Here is a 21,601-nt window from a genome sequence, read left to right on the forward strand (position 1 = left end):
AAATTAATTTATAATCCCACAGTGGGACAGATAATACATGTAACAGAAATAATTCCTTATAATAAATATTTGTCTATGACCAGGCTACCTGCTCAGGATTTCAGACATTTGGGTAAATTCTAGAATTCCCATAGGGCAGAGCTTCTGGGATTACAGCTTAGTTGTTCAGAAGAGAGTTCATCTTACTGTGGACTCTCCTTAGCTCACATACAGCCCTTCTAACATTTGCGGGTTTTCTGAAAGAGAGATGTTAGTGGGGATGACACATGCAAGGGAGTTTAAACAGAGCTGCTCAAACCACCCTGGGGCTAATATCACCTCGAAATTATAGTCATTCATAAATAATACAGCAAAAGTAGCAAAATATCTAATTTTCTTTACAGTAACATCCAGGCTGTTGGTTTCCCTTTTCTCTAGTCTCAACTACACCCCTTTCTCTTCATCTTGGTTCTCAGAAGCTTCTAAAGAACATGAAGGAAGTCCATAATCTTTTCTAAGCATTGAGCTATTTTCTGCCACTAACACTTACTATATGTTCATAATGTCATCTACCTACATGTGACACATAGAGAAGAACAAACCCAATTACTGTACTGTGCTGCTCAACTGGGACCACTCTTAGCTAAGAACACTTCATATCTCATCTTGTCACCAAATGCCAATCACACTTACAGGTCAGTGAAAGGATCCTTCTAAACAGCAAAAAGTCCTGATGCAACTTTGATCTAGTTCACTGATCTTTCACGGAAGCATTTCTGAGCTATGCAGTATTGTAGGGCATTAGTCTCATAAGAAAGCTTTTAATGTGAGGTGAATTTTAAAAAGTAACCATAGGATGCCTTAATAACTGAGCTGCACGCAACACTGGGAGAGAGACAGATTTTTGCTAAACAGGATCCCACCTGCTGTCTAAAAAGCAGATACAGCCCTGACATCATTGGTGACTGATTCTCCAACTTCAAATACCTTATTACTACATAAGGAAATGCTAAATTATTCCCATCGTTTTAATTAAGAGGATGGGAAGCTACAGTTTCATTTTCTTCCTCTCTTACTTTTATCTTCCCTGTCATAGTGATGGAAACAGCAAGGAGCATAAGTGTGTTGTTGTCCCAGCTCTGTTTAGCAATGCACTGCATTGCAAGAGACCAAGATAAAACTTCAAGTACCTATCAATGTTTTCACTTCATTCTGGCTTATTTTTTATTGTTTATTTATTTCCCTAAATCAGTGAGCAGCAAATAAAAGATGCATGCTTCCATTGTCAACTCAGAAAACATAGGAGTAGGCAACATTATACAGACTGAGTAGGTTTAGTTATATATTTAGGAATATACACAAATACACAGAGTACAACAACTACAATAAAAAAATGGCCATGGATTTGAAAGGATGCATGAAGGGGAATGTGGCAAGGTTTAAAGAGAGGAAAGATAAATGGGAAATGATCAAATAATATTATAATTTCAAAAAACTAAAGAAACACTTAAAAATAAGCTACAAAAGAATCCTGAAGCCAGCCGATGGTCACACACATCTCCAAAGGCTTTAGCTGCTCCATTCACTAAAAGAGGACCACTCTCCCCAACTTTCCTTCACAGTGATGAGCATAAAATCAATGCATGACTCTTCATGCTGCCAGTGCTCCAGGACAGTGAGTGGAATTCCACTGGTACAAGAGATCTGCTTTGTGTAGGTGGTTAGGACACAGAACAAACAGACCAAGGCTAAATGTATCAAAAGTAAAGGTACTAAAAGCCTGTAAATGAAACACTTTTCTCCATTACTAGAACTCTAAAATGAGGCCATTTTAAACCCCAAGTTCAACTATCACATAATCATGTTTTTTTATAACAAACTCAATTTAAAACATTAAAAAAGAGAAAGGTACATTTAATAAATAAAAGGTTATCACTAAGAGAATTCTGTTTCTAAAACAAACATCAAAATAGTGAGGAAGATTCACCAATATCTCTAAATGGGTGGTGTTTTGAACTTAATATTTAATTAGACAATTGTTAGACCTTAGAGTAAATTCCATTGCAGTTATAAACATTAGTTCATCTCATTTGCTTTCAGTGAGTCTCCTCCAACAGGTCAGGATTATCCCAGTATCCATGCCTGTTGTTACTTTACAAATGTACATTACTGATTTTCTCTTATAAACTATTCCTATTGGGTTAAGTAGTGTGCAGTATCAAGCATTACTGCAAGAAGATTGTCTATGAAGTTTTCCAACTCAGAAATGCTTGATTGATACAAAGTGTGAAACATATGGAGGTGGATTCCTCCATTTCACGAATTAAGAACTATAGATTTTTGCTTAATATTGTTCCCTTTCCTCTTGACCTCAAAGCCTACAACCTGCCCCCTCTCCAACAAGCATGCTTCATAAAGATGTTCTTAAGGCTTATAAATTTTACTTGTGCTCAGGCATGATACTACATAGACAACATAACCGATTAACTATCAATTTGCCTAATTATTATTGATTGTCAGATTGAAAATAAGACCGCACAGGATTGCTTTGGAGTGAAGAGTTAAAAGGCCACAATATTAATTCAGCACCTTTGTAAGCAGCTTGCAAGCCAGTTAACTACCTGTTCCAAGGTACTTAGAAGAGCCTCTGCCTCAAGGATCTCTCTCTCTCTCTCTCTCTCTCTCTCTCTCTCTCTCTCTCTCTCTCTCTCTCTCTCTCTCTCTGTGTGAGTGTGTATGTATGTATGTATAAAATGTGGTACATTAAGTAGAAATGGTATGTGTAACCAAAATCACCTATTGTCTCTGGTTCATTTGCTGTAAATGCAAGAAAACTAAAACAAACTAATGGCTTTCTTCCTGGATTGTGCAAATGCATGGAATCAAATATTCATGTGACCTTCAAAAGTAGTTGCTCTTTGTTATAGACTTAGGTCCTTCTTAGCAACTTGTTTTCCTTAAATGTTGAGCCAGAAAATATTGCCATAGCAACTGTTTGTTTTTCAAACTCTGTAGGCAGATATTGTCTTCCTGCTAAGGGCATGGAGGTGATTTGTATACTCCATTATCAATTCCAGTGTCATCACCTTTCCTTGATACAGTGTGACATTACCATGTGCCACCCCTCTCTAGTCATATCCTGTTACTGTCAGATAAGCTCCTTCTGCAGAAAGGGAAGCAGTGTTCTCTTGAGTCAGGTTTATCACAATTCATTTTCCCTGAGTATCCCAGGCAATATTGTCTGACTCAATAGAAACTGCAAAGAATCAGCTTTCTTCAGTACATCAATATTTTGAATTAGAATGCTTCATGAAAGGGAAATCAGGAACATAGGACATGGGTTAATGGTTTTAACAGTCTGAATCCCACACTCAAACAATTAGGGCTGTGTATATGAAGTTGCTAATTCAAAGAGAATTCAAATGAAAAATGGAGGGAGTTTCTCTTTAAGATTTTATATACAAATATTTTTTGCAAAACAACTTATATGCTATCTCAAGGAAATGGTCAAATATGTTATGAGCAATTTACTGAGTTTCACTCAGTTTGGCTTCAAAAAAGTCATATGTCCCTCTTGTAACTCAATACTTGCTAATAGGGTTAAGAGAGCAATCTTCCTTCTCCAATATAATTTGAAGTACACGACATGAAAACATGGTTAAGGAAAATTAACCAGTCTAGGTGAAATATTGTCCATGGTATTCTGGAGATAATTCAGCCACATAAGTTACAGCAGTACCCTCTTGTTACTAGTGTGTCTCCAAGATACTTCATTAAACCAACAGTGTTCACCAAGTGTTTACTATCTGCTGAAAGCTATGTAGAAACTAAAAGTTTTATTTGCTGGTAAACAGTAATAAAAAAGAAGCAGCTTCTTAACATGGGATTTAAACATTGAAACATGAATTATTAGATTGTATAATTTTAATTTGAAGGCTAAATTCCTTTTTTTCATTGTTCCCCTCCATCTCTCCATCTTTCCTTTTTCCTTATTTCTTTTTGTCTTTCTTCCCCTTTGCCTTTCACATAAACCATGAAGAATTATTTAGAAATAAAATTAATCTCAATTGGTAGTGCAATAAATAAAAAGATGCTGGGAATCCATATAGTATTAGAGTATACACGCACGCACACACACACACACACACACACACACACACACACACACACAAAGATAGTAGTGGAGTGAATATACACCTATACATGGAATATTCATGAAAAATCATTTGAATGTTGACTTTGTGACTGAGCCTTGAAAGAGAAGGGAACAGTCACACGATTTGGGTAGTTGAATGCATTGCAGCCTGACATGTGGAATGACTCAAGGCAAGATCAGTACAGTTGAAGAAGGAAAACAGAATTTCTGGGATAGAGAACTGACAAGGTGGAGGCCAGGGCAGGGTCAGGGACAGGGACATAGATTTGGAAAGGTAAATAGTGAATTAGATGGTTAGAACCTCATACTCTTTCAAGTAGCTCACATTTTATTCTCAGGATAGAAGGAAGTTATTGACAAATTTTAAGTAAAAGTGTAAACTAAATGGTGTTTTAGCAGACTACTTTAGAATACGGAATAGAAATTTTAGGCTCAAAGCAAAAGTCTACAGAACCCACCCATATTGCAGAGTGAGGTAAAAGAATTTGTAATTAAAATCCATTAATCCACCTACTTTCTAATTAGACATTTCTCCTGTTGAATAGGTTTTATATTTTAATTTATTTTTTATTTTTGAGACAGGGATTCTCTGTGTAGCTTTGGAGCCTTTCCTGGAACTCATTCTATAGCCCAGGTTGGCTTCAAACTCACAGAGTTGTGCCTGCCTCTGCCTCCCAAGTGCTGAGATTAAAGGCATGCACCACCACTGATGGGATTGAATAGGTTTTATAAGAGTAACAACTATCAAAAAGATTGTTCTGAGTTTCTAGTATGTTCAGTGTGTTCACAGGAGGGAAAGCCACCCCATATAACTACACCACATTGCAAAAGAAAATCCCAAAAAAGAGAGAAGGAGACTCTGGAAGAAAAAAGATGATCACTTACCATTTTTAACCTTGCAAGTTCTGTTATCTGACTGCATTATATAGCCTTCCACACAACTGCAAACGTAGGATCCATATGTATTTCTGCAGGTCTGGCTGCAAGTACCATAAATGCTACATTCATCTTGATCTGAAAGAAAAATTAATGTCATTTCTAAGCAACTTTATGCTTGGAGATTTAAATTTTTCCTTGAAGAAAATATTTATTTTCAAATAAACTATTGTTTTAAAAGGAGATCTAATTCCAAAAGAAACTACATAAAATAATTCCAACTGAAAGTCAAGTTCATTACTGTCTTAATATTTACCAAGTAAAAAGATCATATTTATTATTAAATTATTTGTTATAAAAGGGTACAGACTTTAATTGTGATGGTCATGCCAACTATACAAACATGATTGTCTTTATAATGCTGCAAGATGCACTTTAATATGTATTTGTTAAATAATTCCAGTATTTATAGGAATGGCCTTTTCACTCTTTTATCTAAGAATTAATCTGTTAGAAGTCTTCTGATCTTCAGATTAAATGTGAGTTTTGAGACAAACCATGCAAACAATCTTCACTATTTTGAAAAAGGAAATTATCAGATACTTCCTGAAACTAAGAATGTTATCATTTTTAAATGTTTAACATTTTATTTTTTTATTGTTGTATACATGTGTCTGTGATATATATATATAGACACACATGAATTCATGCCATGGATGTAGAGGTCAGAGGACACATTAGCAGAATCAGTTCTCTCCCACATTGGTGTTTATGAGTTACAGGCACGCACCTCAGGTTTGTGCAACAAGTACTTTCATCTGCTGAGCTATCTAGCTGGACCTCATGAATTTGCTCTTAATTAGATTTGGGTTATCATCTATGTCTACCTTCTACATCTATTGTTCCAATTGAAAACTGCCTTTATCAGAAAAAAATTTCTTTCTCCAATAGAGTCTTACTAGTTATAGAATTCACTGAATATAGAAAGCACACTTAAGTAAAATGTTAGTACAGGCCCCATGTCCAATAGCAGGTGGCCAACTCAAAACAAACTCAATGATATTTTTGGAGCATTTTTTTTTTCCTGCCTCGCAGATCTTTTACTTACATAGTATGGTTTCCAATTTTGTTTGAATGTGTTTGTGTTTGTGTTTGTGTGTGTGTGTGTGTGTGTGTGCGCGCGCACGCGACTGTATGTGTTTCTTTTCTTTTCTTTTTGTTCTATGTTTCACCTGTTGTTTGTTTGTTTGTTTAAAAAATATTCCATTGTATTATTTTCAAATGCCTGTTTGTTTTGTAATGAGTTACAGAAAGAAAAGGAGTGGATTTGGGTGGATGGGAAAGAAGAGAGAATATTAGAGGAGTTGAAATAGAAGAAACAATAATCAGAATGTACTAAGGTTAAAAAAAATCTTTTTTTTCAATTAAAAAAGAAAATTTCATAATAAACTAAGTTTAAACAATATTAGGATTTCCCTAGTCTAAACAAATAAACAAACAAACACATACACATTACAGTTAGAGTTAACAACTTCCAGCAGTCATTGAGACAACATAGGGATTTGATCTGAAGGAGTCATGCTGTGGATATTGATCACTCTGTATGCTGTGAATGTGTTGCTCTGATTTGGTTGATAAATAAAATGCTGATTGGCCAGTATGGCCAGGCAGGAAGTATAGGCGGGACAAGCAGAGAGGAGAATTCTGGGAACAGAAAGGCTGAGTCAAGAGATGCTGCCAGCCGCTGCCACCATGAGAAGTAAGATGCAAAGTACTGGTAAGCCACAAGCCCCAAGGCAACTTAAAGATTAATAGAAATGGGTTAATTTAAGATATAAGAATTAGATAGTAAGAAGCCTGAGCCATTAAGTCAAACAATTTAAATAATATAAATATCTGTGTATTTATTTGGGTCTGAGTAGCTGCAGGCCTGGGTGGGACTGGCGATATCTCCAGCTACAAAGTCAAGTGGTGTAAAGGTGTAAAAGAGGAGAAGTAATTTGTAGTCCTGATAATAAAGTAATTTGTATGTTAATCTGGAGGACTGTATATATTACATACAACAATTGGAACATACTAATTAGAAAGGAGCCAAGTGATGATCTTTTGTAGTGATATTTTCTTTGTGCTCTAACAAATAAAGCTTGCCTGGTGATCAGAGTATGAAGCTAGCCATTAGAGGCCAGGCAGTGCTGGCTTGTACCTTTAATCCCAGCACTTAGGATCTCATGCCTTTTATCCTAGTTCTTGGGAGGCACATGCCTTTAATCCTAGCACTTGGGAGGAGAAAACAGGAAGTGATATGACTAGGCAGATAGAGGAAGAGATAAGGTGGGGTGGAAACAGGAGCTTGTCCCTTTTGGTCTTTGGATTCAGTAGAGGTAAGAAGTGGCTGTGGCTTACTCCTTTGTCTCTCTGATCTTTTAGCTTTAACCCCTATATCTGACTCCAGGTTTTTATTGTTAGTACCAATTAGGATTCTCACTACATCTGCCATTCAATGTGCCCAAATTTTTGTCATGATATGAATTGTCATATAGAATACTAACTAAGTCTAGAAAAAGGCTTCATCTAGCTTCCTGTATGTGATTTCAGGTTTGAGTCTGTATCAGGTAGCTAGGAATTAAGTTTTTGTACTCTGGATGTACATAACTAATATTGATCTTTTAACCTCTTTGAGATCTGTTGAATATGACATTTACAGTGCTTAAGTTTTCTGTAGTGAACTGTGACCATGCCTAACAATGACATTTTAAGTCTTCAGAAAGATGGTGGGACTACACAAGAAGATTCCACATTGACTATAGTAACACCACTAAGCTGCAAAACACCCACCCAAAGATCAGCTTTGGACTACAAACTGCTCACTCAGGACAATTTTGATGTGGTTAGCTGAGATGATCCAGTCTCACAGACTACACTACCCTGGACTTGAGACAAGCCCTGTACTTTCCTATTGCCCCACTGGACAACAAATGATACAGCTACCTCTTCCAGGACTTGACAATTGACTCAAAAATTTTTTTCAGGATCCCCTTCAGATGCCATTGCTTCCAGACAGCAGGAAGGAAATTTAAGAGCATGACACCTACATTCCCATGAGGTGGGATGGGTGGTTATTTTGTTGTTCATTGGGTTGTGGATATTTGTCATTGTTTAGGGAGTTAATTACAAGTTGTTATTGGTAATGGTCTGGAAAAAAAGCTGAACAAAGGAGTTTAGATTCTGGGTTCTTGTTTTGAAAAGAAAAAAAGGGCATTATTGAAATGATAGCATAAAAGGGTAGTCTATTGAATCCGTTTTTAAAAAGCAACTGCTTGTTTTAAATATTGTACATTTATATAGATCTTTGTATATTGATACAAAGTTAAGATTATTTTTGTTACAACATATTGTAATACATTTCTAATCTTGTTCAAGGTATTGTACCTATCCATTTCATTTAACAATATAATGCAAATTGCTAGTTCTTGAAGTTATTATTACAAACTCCTTAGGTTAATAAATAAATGCAGGTTAGTAGTTAGTCACCTATTATGATTAAACTTGTGGTCATGTTAGGTATGTTTTCAAAGTCAAATGGATATACTTTAGGTAGATAGGTTGTCTTCAAACACTTCAGGGATCTACAGAATATGGCATGTAAGATGTTTTAATAGCATCGGTTCTTTTTTTAAGATAGTTATACAAATCTGCTCCTGGAAACACCACTCTACTTCAGAGAAGATGATGGGCAAAATTCCACACGGGGTTTACTTTCTTTGTGGCTAAAGTTAGCTGTTGGGCAAGAAAATGCCCTTGCCTTGACTGCTGACAGTATGCTGTCTAAATGGGACAAGCAGACCACAAAAGAAAGGACTGTTGAACTTTGCCAAGACAAAGTAGGACAGCCTTTCAGAAAATCCTGATTCACAGATAAATCTATCAGATATTCTAGACCTCTAGGCCAAATGTAGATGCCCCAATGTTGGGAAGAAAATTTGGTTGACTGTCTAGGTAGCCAGCTCTTTCTGTCATTTATCACATTTTTTTGGAATTTGCTTGTTTGCCCTTCCTACTTACTTAGGCAATATTATTATTATTATTATTATTATTATTATTATTATTATTATTTTATTATTATTATCATTGGTTTTTCGAGACTGGGTTTCTCTGTATAGCTTTGCGCCTTTCCTGGAACTCACTTGGTAGCCCAGGCTGGCCTCGAACTCACAGAGATCCGCCTGGCTCTGCCTCCCGAATCCTGGGATTAAAGGCGTGCGCCACCACCGCCCAGCTAGGCAATATTATTTTCTTCTCAAGTCTCTGATGGAGTTGAAGACTTTATAGTTATACTTATCGTTTTCCTTGTTACCAGATTCAGAAAATAAATTCACTAAAGAGGTGTAAAGTATATATGGTTGTGAGATGTTAAAAAGCTATTGTTGGTAATGCAAGTTAGAGTAGAAAGTGAATTAGGTACAACCTTTTGGACTCACCAAGATAATATAGATATGGGGTATTTTCTCTGAATTTATCAATTATTAATGGACTAGACATTGTTGATATATTTATTGACTGTATACATAGCATATAGTTATTGTACTTATTGTATATAGTTTTTCTTATATTAGTTATAACCTTTACTTTTTATTTTAGACAGAAAAGGGGAAATGTAGTGATATCTTATTTGTGCTCTAACAAATAAAGCTTGCCTGGAGATCAGAGTATGGAGCTAGGCACTAGAGGCCAGGCAGTGGTGGCACACACCTTTAATGTTAGCTATTTGGATCTCTTGCCTTTGATCCAAGTCCTTGGGAGGCACATACCTTTAATCCAAATACTTGGGAGAAGGAAGCAGTAAATGATAAGGCTGGGCAGAGAGAAGAATTGATAAGGTGGGGTGGAGACAGGAGCTCTTCCCTTTTGGTCAGAGGATACAATGGAGGTAAAAAGTGGCTGTGGCTTGCTCTTTGTCTCTCTGATCTTTCAGTATTAACCCCTGTATCTGACTCCAGGTTTTTATTGTTAAGACCAGTTAGGATTCATGTTACAATATTTGTTTCCTAATTCTAAACGAATTTAGGTTAAAGATGGATCGATGAATATAGAAAGAGAATTTCAACTAGAAAACTAATAAAATATTAACTTCAGAAAAAAAAAATATATATATGTATGTTTGCTGTGTGTGTGTGTGCTACATTTGTTTGTTTGAGACAGGGTCTCATGAGGTCTAGGTTGGCCTTAGAATTCCTATGCAGTCTGGTCATGAACTCCTAATCCTCCTTGTGCTACCCCACCCAGCTCATTTTAAATTAATTATATTCTGAGGTCAGTGGCAGTGATAACAGAAAAGGGAATAGACAAAACTTTAAGAAATAGACTAAATAACATCTAAAAGCTAGATAATAAAAGTGAACAGTCATCCAATATTGAAGTAAAGAATATAAGAAGTGTGAATTTGAGTAGAGGGAGATTATAAGTTTTATTTGTGAAAACTGTTTCAGGTGTCTGTAGGGTATTTTTGGGTAGTGTGAAAAAAGCAATGGAAAATGTAGGACTGGAGAGAGAGAGAGAGAGAGAGAGAGAGAGAGAGAGAGAGAGAGAGAGAGAGAGAGAGAGAGATCTGACCTCTGACCTAGGCTTGGAAGTTCGGAGTATATGAATACTAGACATAAAAATAAAAGATAAAATTTCCTATTTCACACAATGAAAGGAATCTGAAGACAAGTTCATATGGTGTGAAATAGTATCTGAATGTCAGGAGGACAGGTAAGAAAATGGCCCCCATGAAGATGCCCTGTAGGGGACTCCGTTGTCTTTGAGGATATTAAAAACAAGAACTTTTCAAGGATGTCAATGATCAGAATTAAAAACCCAAAAGAATCCAGTAAAAACTGTCATTGGGAGTCAGAAAGTAGGGTACTGATCTTGGAATAATATGAGACTCCTATATTACATGCCAAATAATTTTCTAACATGTATTGTACATACAGAAATTGCCTTACATGAGTGACTTTCACACTGTGTTGTGAAACATCTACAAACAAGAGTTTTTATTTCTAGAATGTTGAAATCCTTTAAATGACCTCAAAATTACAGTAAGTATACAGTTTTTAGTATGGTAACTGAAACAGAGGATGTCTGAATATACTAAGAAATATGCTGACATTTCAAACATCTCAAGTATTAGGGATACAATAGGGAACAGTGATGAAAGGGTTAGCCTTTCTCAGCCATAAGGGAAAGATGATCTTCAAAACTGATTTAAATGAATAATGAGGTTACAAGCCAGCAAGGCATGAAAAAGTGTAATAGAAGTAACAAATTTAAGAACACAATGTAGTCAGTTGAACAGACCTGGATATTAAAGAAGGATGATGGCAGCTATGATGTGATGACAACAAAGAGAGGCAAGTTCTTGGCAGACGTTTGAGAGTTCCTTCTTTCCTTCCCTCCTTCCTTCGTTCTTTTTTCTTCCTTCCTGCATTTCTTCCTTCTTTCTTTTTTCCTTTATTTCTTTTTACTCTCTTTTGTAATGTGGAAGAATATGAGCATGTTGTTTGACTACATAGTGAGGCAGCAAAGGGGCAGTTTTTCAAGGTATGTAAGAGAGGTGGGAACTGGAGAGTACATTAACCAGTACATGAAGTGGGTTGAATAAACATGAAAATGGAAAGAGCGAATATATGAAGTAGATTTATGAGAATAAAGGAAACACTGATGTGTTGAAATATAAGTCAGGAAAGGTAAGATGAGTAAGTTGATCTATAGGTACCAGAGGGTACCTACAACAATCTGTGTTGAGAAAAGTAAATCCATTGACTAAAACTAAAGGAAAACAGACAACAAAAGCATAATGTAGAAGAATAAAGAATTCCATGGGTTAATTTAGAGAGAGATTATCAAGAGACCTGCAGCAGATAATAGCTTCCCACTTTCCAAAGATCTTTCAGTGCAATTTCACAAGGCTGGGTCTTGTGACAACCCTGCTCTCCTTCCCATGAAAAGCTCCAGCAGGGAGGCACTCCAAAAATGATGGAGAGATAATCTCACCTCCAACACACAACCATCTACTCTTTGGAATGACAGGGAAAAAACCACAATTGTTCTGTCCTTCCCTCTGCAGGATTTTGCCACACATTTAGACTTCAGTCAGAATTTTCTGTGACTATATTAATTCTTCAAATATTAGTATGTTTACCTTTGTGATCACCTCTCAGTATCATTATGATAAAACAAGGAAAGAATGGAGTAAGAGAGAATGAAAGAGAGAATGAAGAAAGAAGAAATAGAGAAGGGAATGGGGAAGCAAAAGGAAGAAAACATAGAGAACACAGACAAAAAATCAAAACATAATAAACTTACATTTGAATTCTTGTTTCATGGTTCACATCTGGGAAAACCAAAGCTAATAAAGGAATTTAATAAGGGAAAGCAAAAATCATTGCTGTGTAGCATAAGGGGGTATTTAAGTTTGGAAAAAATTAACCTATATGGAATTCTTTCCTCTGACTTTGGATTTCTTTATAGTCCTATAATAACTTGCAGTCATGGATGGCTCATTTGAAGTAAGTACTTTGGGGGATAGAAAGAAAAGTGTTTGGAGCTATGTCTACAGTAATGTTGAAAGAAATTTAGTTTTACATTTGGAAAATTTCAGCTCTTGGTTGCAGTAATGATGCTTATTTACTTTCACAGGTTTTCCAACTTTAATATTATTGGTTTCTATTTTAGTTTTACTGATATGATTATGATATCCCAGAGTGAAATGTGATTAATAATTTCCTTTGTTTTTTTTTTTAACCTAAGCACAACGTATTGCTGTGGCATTCATGTAATTCCACAAAATTGGCTGCAGAAGACTAGGCATGCCATTTCTTGAGATGTTGCCTTCTTTTTCCATGTAAAGGCAAGGAATTTTCTGGAAATACAGTTGAAGAGAAACAATTGATCCTCATTCTTGGCCACTAAACAGTGCAAGCAAAATAAAAGGAATTCATTTTCTATGAGTTACTTCCATATCTTTGCCTTTGTTTTTTCCTTCTTTCAACAAAAGAAAGTGATTATGGCTGAGCTTTTACTGTTAATTAAGACATTAAAGATTCCTACACTTCAATTCAGTTCTACATTTGCTCCAAAAAGCACAAAATTGAATCCTTTGGATTAGTATTTACTGAGATTGAAGGATGCCCAGAGGTCCATCTCCTAGCCTCAAGTATATATAGTGAGATCGGGTCTGAACTGGAAAACTGTAGCATGTCCATAGATACTTATATTTGAACCACTTATCTTGGGTTGACTTTCATTATTATGAAGACATTAGTGTTGGTCTGATTTATTCAAAAATGTGAACTTTCATGTATAGTCTTCTGACTTTTAAAGGTTATTTTAAAATGGTATTTTGTCTTCCTATGGCAGATTTAGGATAAGTTAAATATTTGATTATGAATGCTTTTGTAACATTTGTGTTTCACACAAAACAAACAATAACCTAAAAGTCAAGTCCCAATTATTTTTCAAAAGAAAAAGAGCTTCTTCATGATGAATATTGATCCTGTAGACTTAAAGTTTTGAGTTTGAATGAGACTACCTCCCATAGTCTTGTTCATTTGAATGTTCAAACCCAGTTGGCAGTGCTGACTGAGGAGACATTTTTGAATGAGTGATGAGTGATGAGATGAGAGGTGTTGTTTCTGTCACTGGGGGCTTTGAAGTTTAAAAGACTCATGTCATTTTCAGTTGACTCTCTCTGCTTCCTGTTTGTGGTTTAAGATGTGAGCTCACTCTTCTAGATCTATGCTTGCCTGCCAGTATACTGTTCTGACATGTTGGTGATAGACTCTTATCCCTCTGGCATCATAAACCCAAATAAACTCTTATGTAAGTTGCCTTGGTTATGGTGTTTTATCACAGCAGCAGAAAAGTCACTAAAATAGTCTTAGTTCACTTTTAATGATTTTGACATCAGGATTTTGAAAATTCTTTTCTTTCAAAATTCTTTTAAGTTTCAAATTCTGTATTAAGTCAAAAGTGGAAAAATAATCACCTAAGTAAAATTACTTTGGTGAAAACTAAATTATTTTGAAAATATTGTGTTTATTAGTGATTTGCACAATGCAGTATGCTGTTTTTTATTATATATTGCATTTATATAATTTAATAAATATATCTTTGTGTATAATCAACATATTTAAGCATATATGTGTGGATAAGTATTTGTATATTTGGTACTATGTAAGTGCACACAACATATTGTGTTTATAAGTACATAAAGATTATTCATATGTTAATATATGTATATATCACTGAAATCAAAATAATAGAGCAATGACCTATATTATTTCAGTGTTGCAAATGAATCATTTTGGAGAATGACCATTTGCAGACGAATACTCAGAAAATATAGACCACTTAACCCTTTGGAGAGCTGGATTCAACCCAGGGACTCACACATGCTAGGCAAGCATTGCACTACTAATGCCTGGTCCCCAAAACTAGAATTCAGAAATGGAAATAATGTGAAAGTCAACATTTATATTGACATCTGTGATATTAATAAAATGTCAGATTCCAAAGTTATTGATGTCAAAACCTTAAAGAATATTGCATTCATAGCAATTAACTTATTTAATGGCATATCTATTACACTTCAGCAATATGATAAACATAAACTAATTATGAAGTTAACATAATGGAATCTAAAAAAATACTACTGTTATTTCCAAATTTTGCTATTACTGTAAATAAATTGAAAATTGGTACAAATGCATACATAATGTTTATACTTTATGGATAATGCTAGCCTTTATATTTTAAGAAAGAAGAAAAGAACTGAAAATTCAACATGACAAATTATTGTTTTCAGATATTTGATTAAATTTCTATCAACCAAGCCTATACACAAGTATTAGATACTATTTTACTTTGGATTGTAAATGGTGTCTCAAGGAGAATGAATAAGAGGCTTCACACTTGACCCATAGAAGTATTGGAAAGTGGGGAAATAGTTAGAGAAATGGGGACTAGTAGGTGGTCTTGGATTATCAATGCTGCTTTGAAGGGGACTGTGGATCTCCACTTTCCATTTGTTCATGGCACAGAGGGAAGGCTTTGTTTATTGTGTACTCGTATTCAAATGCTATGCTGCTTTTTAAAAAGGGTCTGAAGCTTCAAGACCGGTGAGCCAAAATACAGCTTCCTTCTTCTTAATGTGCTTATCTCTGGTACTTGCTACATGCTAACCAATACAGAGAGAGTCACATTTCGTACTTGCCTTTACAGCTTCTCCCATCTTCTGTTATTTCAAACCCATCCTCACAGTAACATCTTGTAATATTTCTGATCACTGCACATTTAAACTGGCAATTCAGCTGCTGACAACTGGGTAGCAGTTCTGTAGAGGAAAAAAAATACAGCCTCTGTTGCAAATTGTGTACATACAAATGTTTAAATTTCAATATTACTAATATTAAGCATAACTGAACCAAGGCGAAAGCTGTATCTATTGTCTTAAAAACAGACTGGTTTACATTTATTTGAAGGATTGGTAACAACAGTTAATGTCAATGGGTGTTCGGTTTTCAATATGTTAGAATATTACTATGTTCAAATAACAAGTCTTTTGAAATTCTGGTAAATTAAATTATTTCAAGAGGAAAAGTGTCAGTGTGAAGGTTCATTTCCCCATCTATGCCTTCTCTGCCTGATGCATCAATCGATTTTCTATCTTTGGAAGCTTGTTTTGATTTACCAATCCATGTGTAACCTGCATAAAATCAATGTGAGTATATTTTATCTCAATAATTTACTTTTCATTGGTGAAAAATATCATGGAAATACTAGGCATAATATATTTCATAATGCTTGAATTCTTTCAGAAGAAATACATCATTAAAGCACAAGTTAGCAAACCCTCCAAGTAAATTCAGATTCATTGTGATAAATGCACAAGGGAGAAGGTGATAGGAGCACATATTTCCCTGTTGCTAATGAGGGCAGGAACTGCTAGCTTTGAAAAACATTTCAATAGAAGATATGACTGCTTATCTGACCTGAAAAGTTTGTTCTAATATATTATAGCAATAGAATTTTCCCATAGGATGAATGATAAAAGTTTTGAAGACTACAGTTAAGTGAGTAAAAATATGATGCTCCTTGGCAAAAATTTAGTTGGTGCTTTATAAAATACAAAAACATAGACAACAAATCAAAATAATGTATCTGGAACATTCTGAATTGAACACTGGATATTTTAGTAGGATATAATTGCCTCTATTCTTCCCTTACCTTAATTACTTTCAATTACAGCATATATTCCATCTTTCTTCTCTTAAAATTCAAAACCTCCTTCCTTATATTCACTCACTCACGCCATCCTTGTGTCTTACTTCTTTCAGGAACCAAGAGTGGTCAGAAGATATTTTACTAGTTTTACATTCTGTAATCTGTTCCCCTGTGCAAATTCTTGACCCCCTGCATTTCAAACTTAGCTGAGCTAATAACCAAAGTCCCCATGCTGCCATTTCTCTGCTAGTCCTGCCTCCTCTCTCCTCTTCAAGGCCATTGCTTAAGTTGTGCTTCGCTTCCCCTCCAGATCATTATTATTATTATTATTTGTTCATGTTAGGTCTGGGTTGTTAAGGTAAAGCCTTACGCTATTTACAAACATTTTGTTGGAACATAGCCATACTCATTATTTACATTCAGGTTCTGACAGTTTTCATACCACCCCAGAGACCAAACAGCCCTCAAAGCATAAAGCATATACTTCTGCCTATTATAGAAGAGGTTTTCTGAAGGTTACCCTAGTTCATTCTCAGTACCCAACATGCCTTTTATGTCTCCAGATTACAAAAGCCTTAGACTTCATTTCACGCATCTCTGCCATCACTATTTCCAATTCTTCTATTTCTTCTTTTTCTATGTGTATGTCTAGGTGCATGTAACTATGTATCTATCTACTTTTTTCGTGTATTTCTACCTTAAACTTATTTCATTAACTTACCTTCAGGGCTCATGTAGGAAGTCTTAGTGAACTTCATGCTTTAAGTGCACTGGTCCTGCTTGACCCTCACTTGACTTCACCAACTCTCAGGTCATTCTGCTTCTAGTATAGCTAGTACCATAACTAGTACTTGGCTTTCCACCAATTTCATGGACTTTTTTGTTGAGTTATCTTCCTTTTTATCTACCTGAGGATGTAGTATGCCAAGGTAGGAATTGTGGTGTTTTTCTTTGTCTGTTTGTCTTTTGTGAACTCCGTTGTTTGGAATATAAAAGTTGTTCTTGAATTGGAAGGCTAGTTTTGTTGTCCTAAATTTCTAAATTTCATAAACCAAATAATTATTGAAATTTGTATTATTGAATAATAAATAAAATTGAAATTATTACATTAAATTTTCTCCTTTTGAATTATGTATAACTATTTTCATTTTCTTAATGTAACTGCAACTAATATAAAACACAACTATATCTACTTTGTAGTTCAAATACTGGATTCATGCTAACAAAATATGGATATAGATGTTATTAGCTATTTAATGAATAATGCCCATGCCTTTTATCTAAAGAATGCCAATACAGCATATGGAATAACTGATTCTTCTAACTCAGTTCTGCTTACTATGTGTGGTGGTAATTTAATAATCAGGCAGAGGGGAAGGAGGGGGAACTATAGTTGGTATGTAAAATGAATAAAATAAATTAATTAATTGAAAAAAGAAATCTTTTTGAACCTTCATAGTGTTTTAGAAGAGGAATTTGTATCTGCAAGCTAGGACAATATTCAACTCTAAATGTAGGACAGAACTTCACTATAGGGGCAATCTACCAGCAAACCTGTCTGAGAACTGTCTGAATTTTGACTATCTCATTGAGGGTGGTATATAATTTAATTAATTAATAAATTATTATTGTTAATTATACTTTAGTGATTAGTTTCTAGAGACACAGAAAGTAGTAATAATTGGTATTATATCAATAAATCAATAAAATACCTTGACTTTAAAAATGAGTTTTAACGTTAGTCATCAATTCCAGTTAATTAATATTAGCTAAACCCACAAGCTAGTTCATTTGCCTCCCAAAGTGGGGTAATTGAACTGTGACTCAGTGGACACAGTCCAAACTTTACTTCAATTTCCAGGGCACTTCACTCTGGTGCTCCCTGAGAACTTATCCAGTGCTAAGCACTCTGTTTAGGTTCACATTCTAAAATGTTGTGTAGATTCATGTATCAGTTTACACTATGGCATAACACTGACCAAGGGAGACTAGCTCCATGGTTAGCTCATGGTAATAAACCAGGAATGCCTGAGAGTAGCAAGGGATAGGTAACTTTTTTATCTGAAGTTATTAAGGAATAAGTTTTAATCTATGTATGACTGATGAAATAAGGAAACACACGTGCTTTCTGATTTTAACTTTCTCTTTACTTCTTGAAAATAGTCTCTGACTCTTTCTGTCCCCACACAGCTACACATCTCCACACTGCTACATACAGCTACATAACTTTACATATATACATCTTTTCACATGGCTACACATCTTTCTTTTACATAATTTCTCTTCTACATCTTTTTTTTCTACACAGCCTCATCTTCCTTGCCTCCACACAGTTACAAATCTCCTACAGCCACAGCTAAACATCTCATTTCCATAGCCCTCTCACCTACAGCACTTTACACAGTTCCTAGGCACAGCTCCTCTACATAGCAGCAGCTCTTTCACATTGTGCTCTGTCTCTGTCTCTGTCTCTGTCTCTGTCTCTGTCTCTCTCTCTCTCATACTTACTCACACATGTATACTTCTACATTATTCACAGCTGTTTCTCTCGTACTCACACATACATACTTCTACAGTATTCACTCACTCTTTACTCACTCACTCTTTTAACCTCTAACTCCCTCACACTTCTCTCCTTCTTCATCTCTCACTCAGCACACATACACATTTCACTCACATTCTGTAGCATCTCTCACATAGCTCTACACAGTTGTCTCTTTCCATACTGCTGCTGCTACTTACAGCTAAACTCTGGACAATTATAAGTTATACTTTCAGGGCGCTACCCGTTCTCTCAATACAAGATAAGTCACTTAGTTTCTCTTAGGCTAGTAATGCACATGGACCCATGTGCTTGGCTCTAAGTTGGTGAGGGATCCCAGACAGTAAACAACTGAATGAAGCATGGGCAGTCAGGGTACGAGAAGAAATAGAGCTACTGCAAGGGGATATATCTCAATGTAAACAGCCTGGCCTTGATTTAGCAATAAACAACACCTAGGAATTAGTCTTTGTGTATTTTCTGCAGGGGCAGTTTAGTCTGTTTTCAAGTTGTTCTAAGGCCTTTGCAAAATGTGTAAAAGGCTGTCTTTGAGACTGAGAATAATATTACTTTCCTGGGACTATAAAGAAGAATATTTTGATAATATATCTGTTCATCAGAATTAAACATTTTAAACATAAATCATAACCTAACCACCCACAACTATAAGTATGCCCAAAGATGTAAAACACACTACCAATGGAATGTGGAAAGAATGCCACAGCTGTTCTCTTAAGAAGGCATAATGGGGCATATGAGAAAATTACAGATAGAAAACAACCAGTTTCTACAGCTAGTGACCCCATGGCTTTGCCAGATGGGGCTCTTCATCAGGGAGTTATGTGTCTGGTGGGTTGACTTGTCAAACACTAATTGTCACCTGCTGCATACTCCCATGGCCCTTAGCAATGGCACAGTAGTGAATGGGGTCAAGTAGAAAGGATAACAGTGTAAATACTAGCTGTAACATGAGGCAAAAGAATACACAAAAGGCCAATGATTTTATGATTTACAAAGAGAAGGATTCATTCATGATTAAGAAACATGGAAAGGCATCACAAAAATAGTTGTGAAAAACTGAATTCAAGCAGATTTTGAATGGAAGGTTGGAGAGATGGCTCAGTGGTTAAGAGCATTTGCTCTGCAACCATGAAAACTTGAATTGAGATCTGAACACATGCATAACAAGCCAAAAATCATCTCACATGGGCCTATCATCTTTGCTATGGGGAGCAGAAACAGGAGAATCTATGATGATTTCTGATTGTCAACTGAAAGGAAAAATGTGAGTTTCAGGTAGAGACCTTCCCTTAAATGAATAAGATTAGAAAATTACCTGATACCTTCCTCTGGCATCTGTGTGGGGTATTCAGATAGCTAAATGCAGAGAGGCACACTGTTTTGTGCCCACACCACACACACACACACACACACACACACACACACACACACACACAAACACAAACACATCATAATGAAATCATAGAGAACAATTATAAAAATGCAGCCCAACTAAAAGAAAATGATAAATAAATACTCATTCCCAGCTTCTCCTTCTTAATGTCTTAATTCACAGTAGAAAACCCAAAGATTCCTTTTTTTCATCTGTAGACTCCCTCTAATTGTGTAATGCCTATGGGACAGGAGTGTGAGCCACTGGAAAGCTTCCAATGAGGGGAGAATATGCAGTCAAAGAGAAATAAATAACAGAGAAATACTGTATCTAGAAGGTTAGATTTTAAACCCAGTTTGTGATCTAATGTTAAAATATAGAAAGAAATCAGAGCTATATTTGAGTCTACTTAGTGTCCCTTCACAAGGATATGTGTATGTATAGGATGAATAATTCTGAGGAACTGGAAGTGTGAAATTGAACTTTAATATTAGACTTATTTATAAAACCACTAGTAATTATTGTAAAGTTATCTGTTTGAACTACATAGCATCTATGTTTAATTATAGGCAAAATGATAATTACTGTGTACATAATTAACAATGAATCACCCATGTTAGAAAGTTTATTCAAGTACCACAGAAATGCTATGCTTAATTATTATTTTTTTTTCTAGAATGCCTTTTATGTGGCAGAGTCATTGGCTCATATGCTATTATCATAGGATTTAGTCTAAGACTCAATTAGCAAGACTACAAAAATTTAGTCAATAAGATATCCAGTTGGGACCTCTAGACATATCTGATCATAATTTTCAATATTGTCACAAAACATGATTGCTTCTTTCAATTAAAGAGAAAAGTTAGTATTTCAAGGACTCAGTCTGATTCAATTGATGAAAACTTTCCTACTTTGATCTATTTCAAGGACTCTTTTCAATGCCCTTACAAAAATTATAAAAAAGAAAAAGGTCAAAGTGGTAAACTAAAAGAGATCCATGCATTATCTAATGCAAGCTAACAATTTCCAAGTATTATGTAGCCTTGCAACATCTTAACTTTGAACTTCTTAGATTCGTGAAGTAGATTTTTAGATTCATATTACTAGAAAATAGAAAAAAATAAGATGAAGAAAAAAATGTTAGTTCATACAAACTCTGTGATCACTTTTACTTTTTATATTTCTTTTTGTTTAGCAGTAAGTAGAGTATTATATTGAGATAATAAAAAAAAACCTGATGAATCAATAGTATTTTAAATATCCTCCTCCTTGCAGATTTCAGAGTATATAGTACTTCCAAGAGCAGGGAAATGTTCCCTATCAAACTTCTAGTTACTACTTCTTGGGCATAAATAATGGTCATTTTTCCACAGCAGACCCACCTATCTGT

General features: G+C 35.2%; 1 protein-coding gene across 5 annotated transcripts in view; it reads right to left on the reverse strand.

Annotated features, from left to right (window-relative positions):
• The window catches only part of Lrp1b (LDL receptor related protein 1B), a 1,927,307-nt gene that overhangs the window by 1,054,572 nt on the left and 851,134 nt on the right, over nucleotides 1-21,601 (reverse strand). For all 5 annotated transcript variants that reach the window (XM_037205578.1, XM_028868856.2, XM_037205579.1 and 2 more), the window contains exons 4-5: nucleotides 15,267-15,386; nucleotides 5,021-5,149 (exon numbers count right to left, since the gene is read on the reverse strand). In XM_037205578.1, the coding sequence (XP_037061473.1) occupies nucleotides 5,021-5,149; nucleotides 15,267-15,386 (249 nt within the window). The remainder of the gene's footprint in view (nucleotides 1-5,020; nucleotides 5,150-15,266; nucleotides 15,387-21,601) is intronic.

This window comes from Peromyscus leucopus, chromosome 4 (genome assembly GCF_004664715.2).
Source record: "Peromyscus leucopus breed LL Stock chromosome 4, UCI_PerLeu_2.1, whole genome shotgun sequence".
NCBI classification, from domain to species: Eukaryota; Metazoa; Chordata; class Mammalia; order Rodentia; family Cricetidae; genus Peromyscus; species Peromyscus leucopus.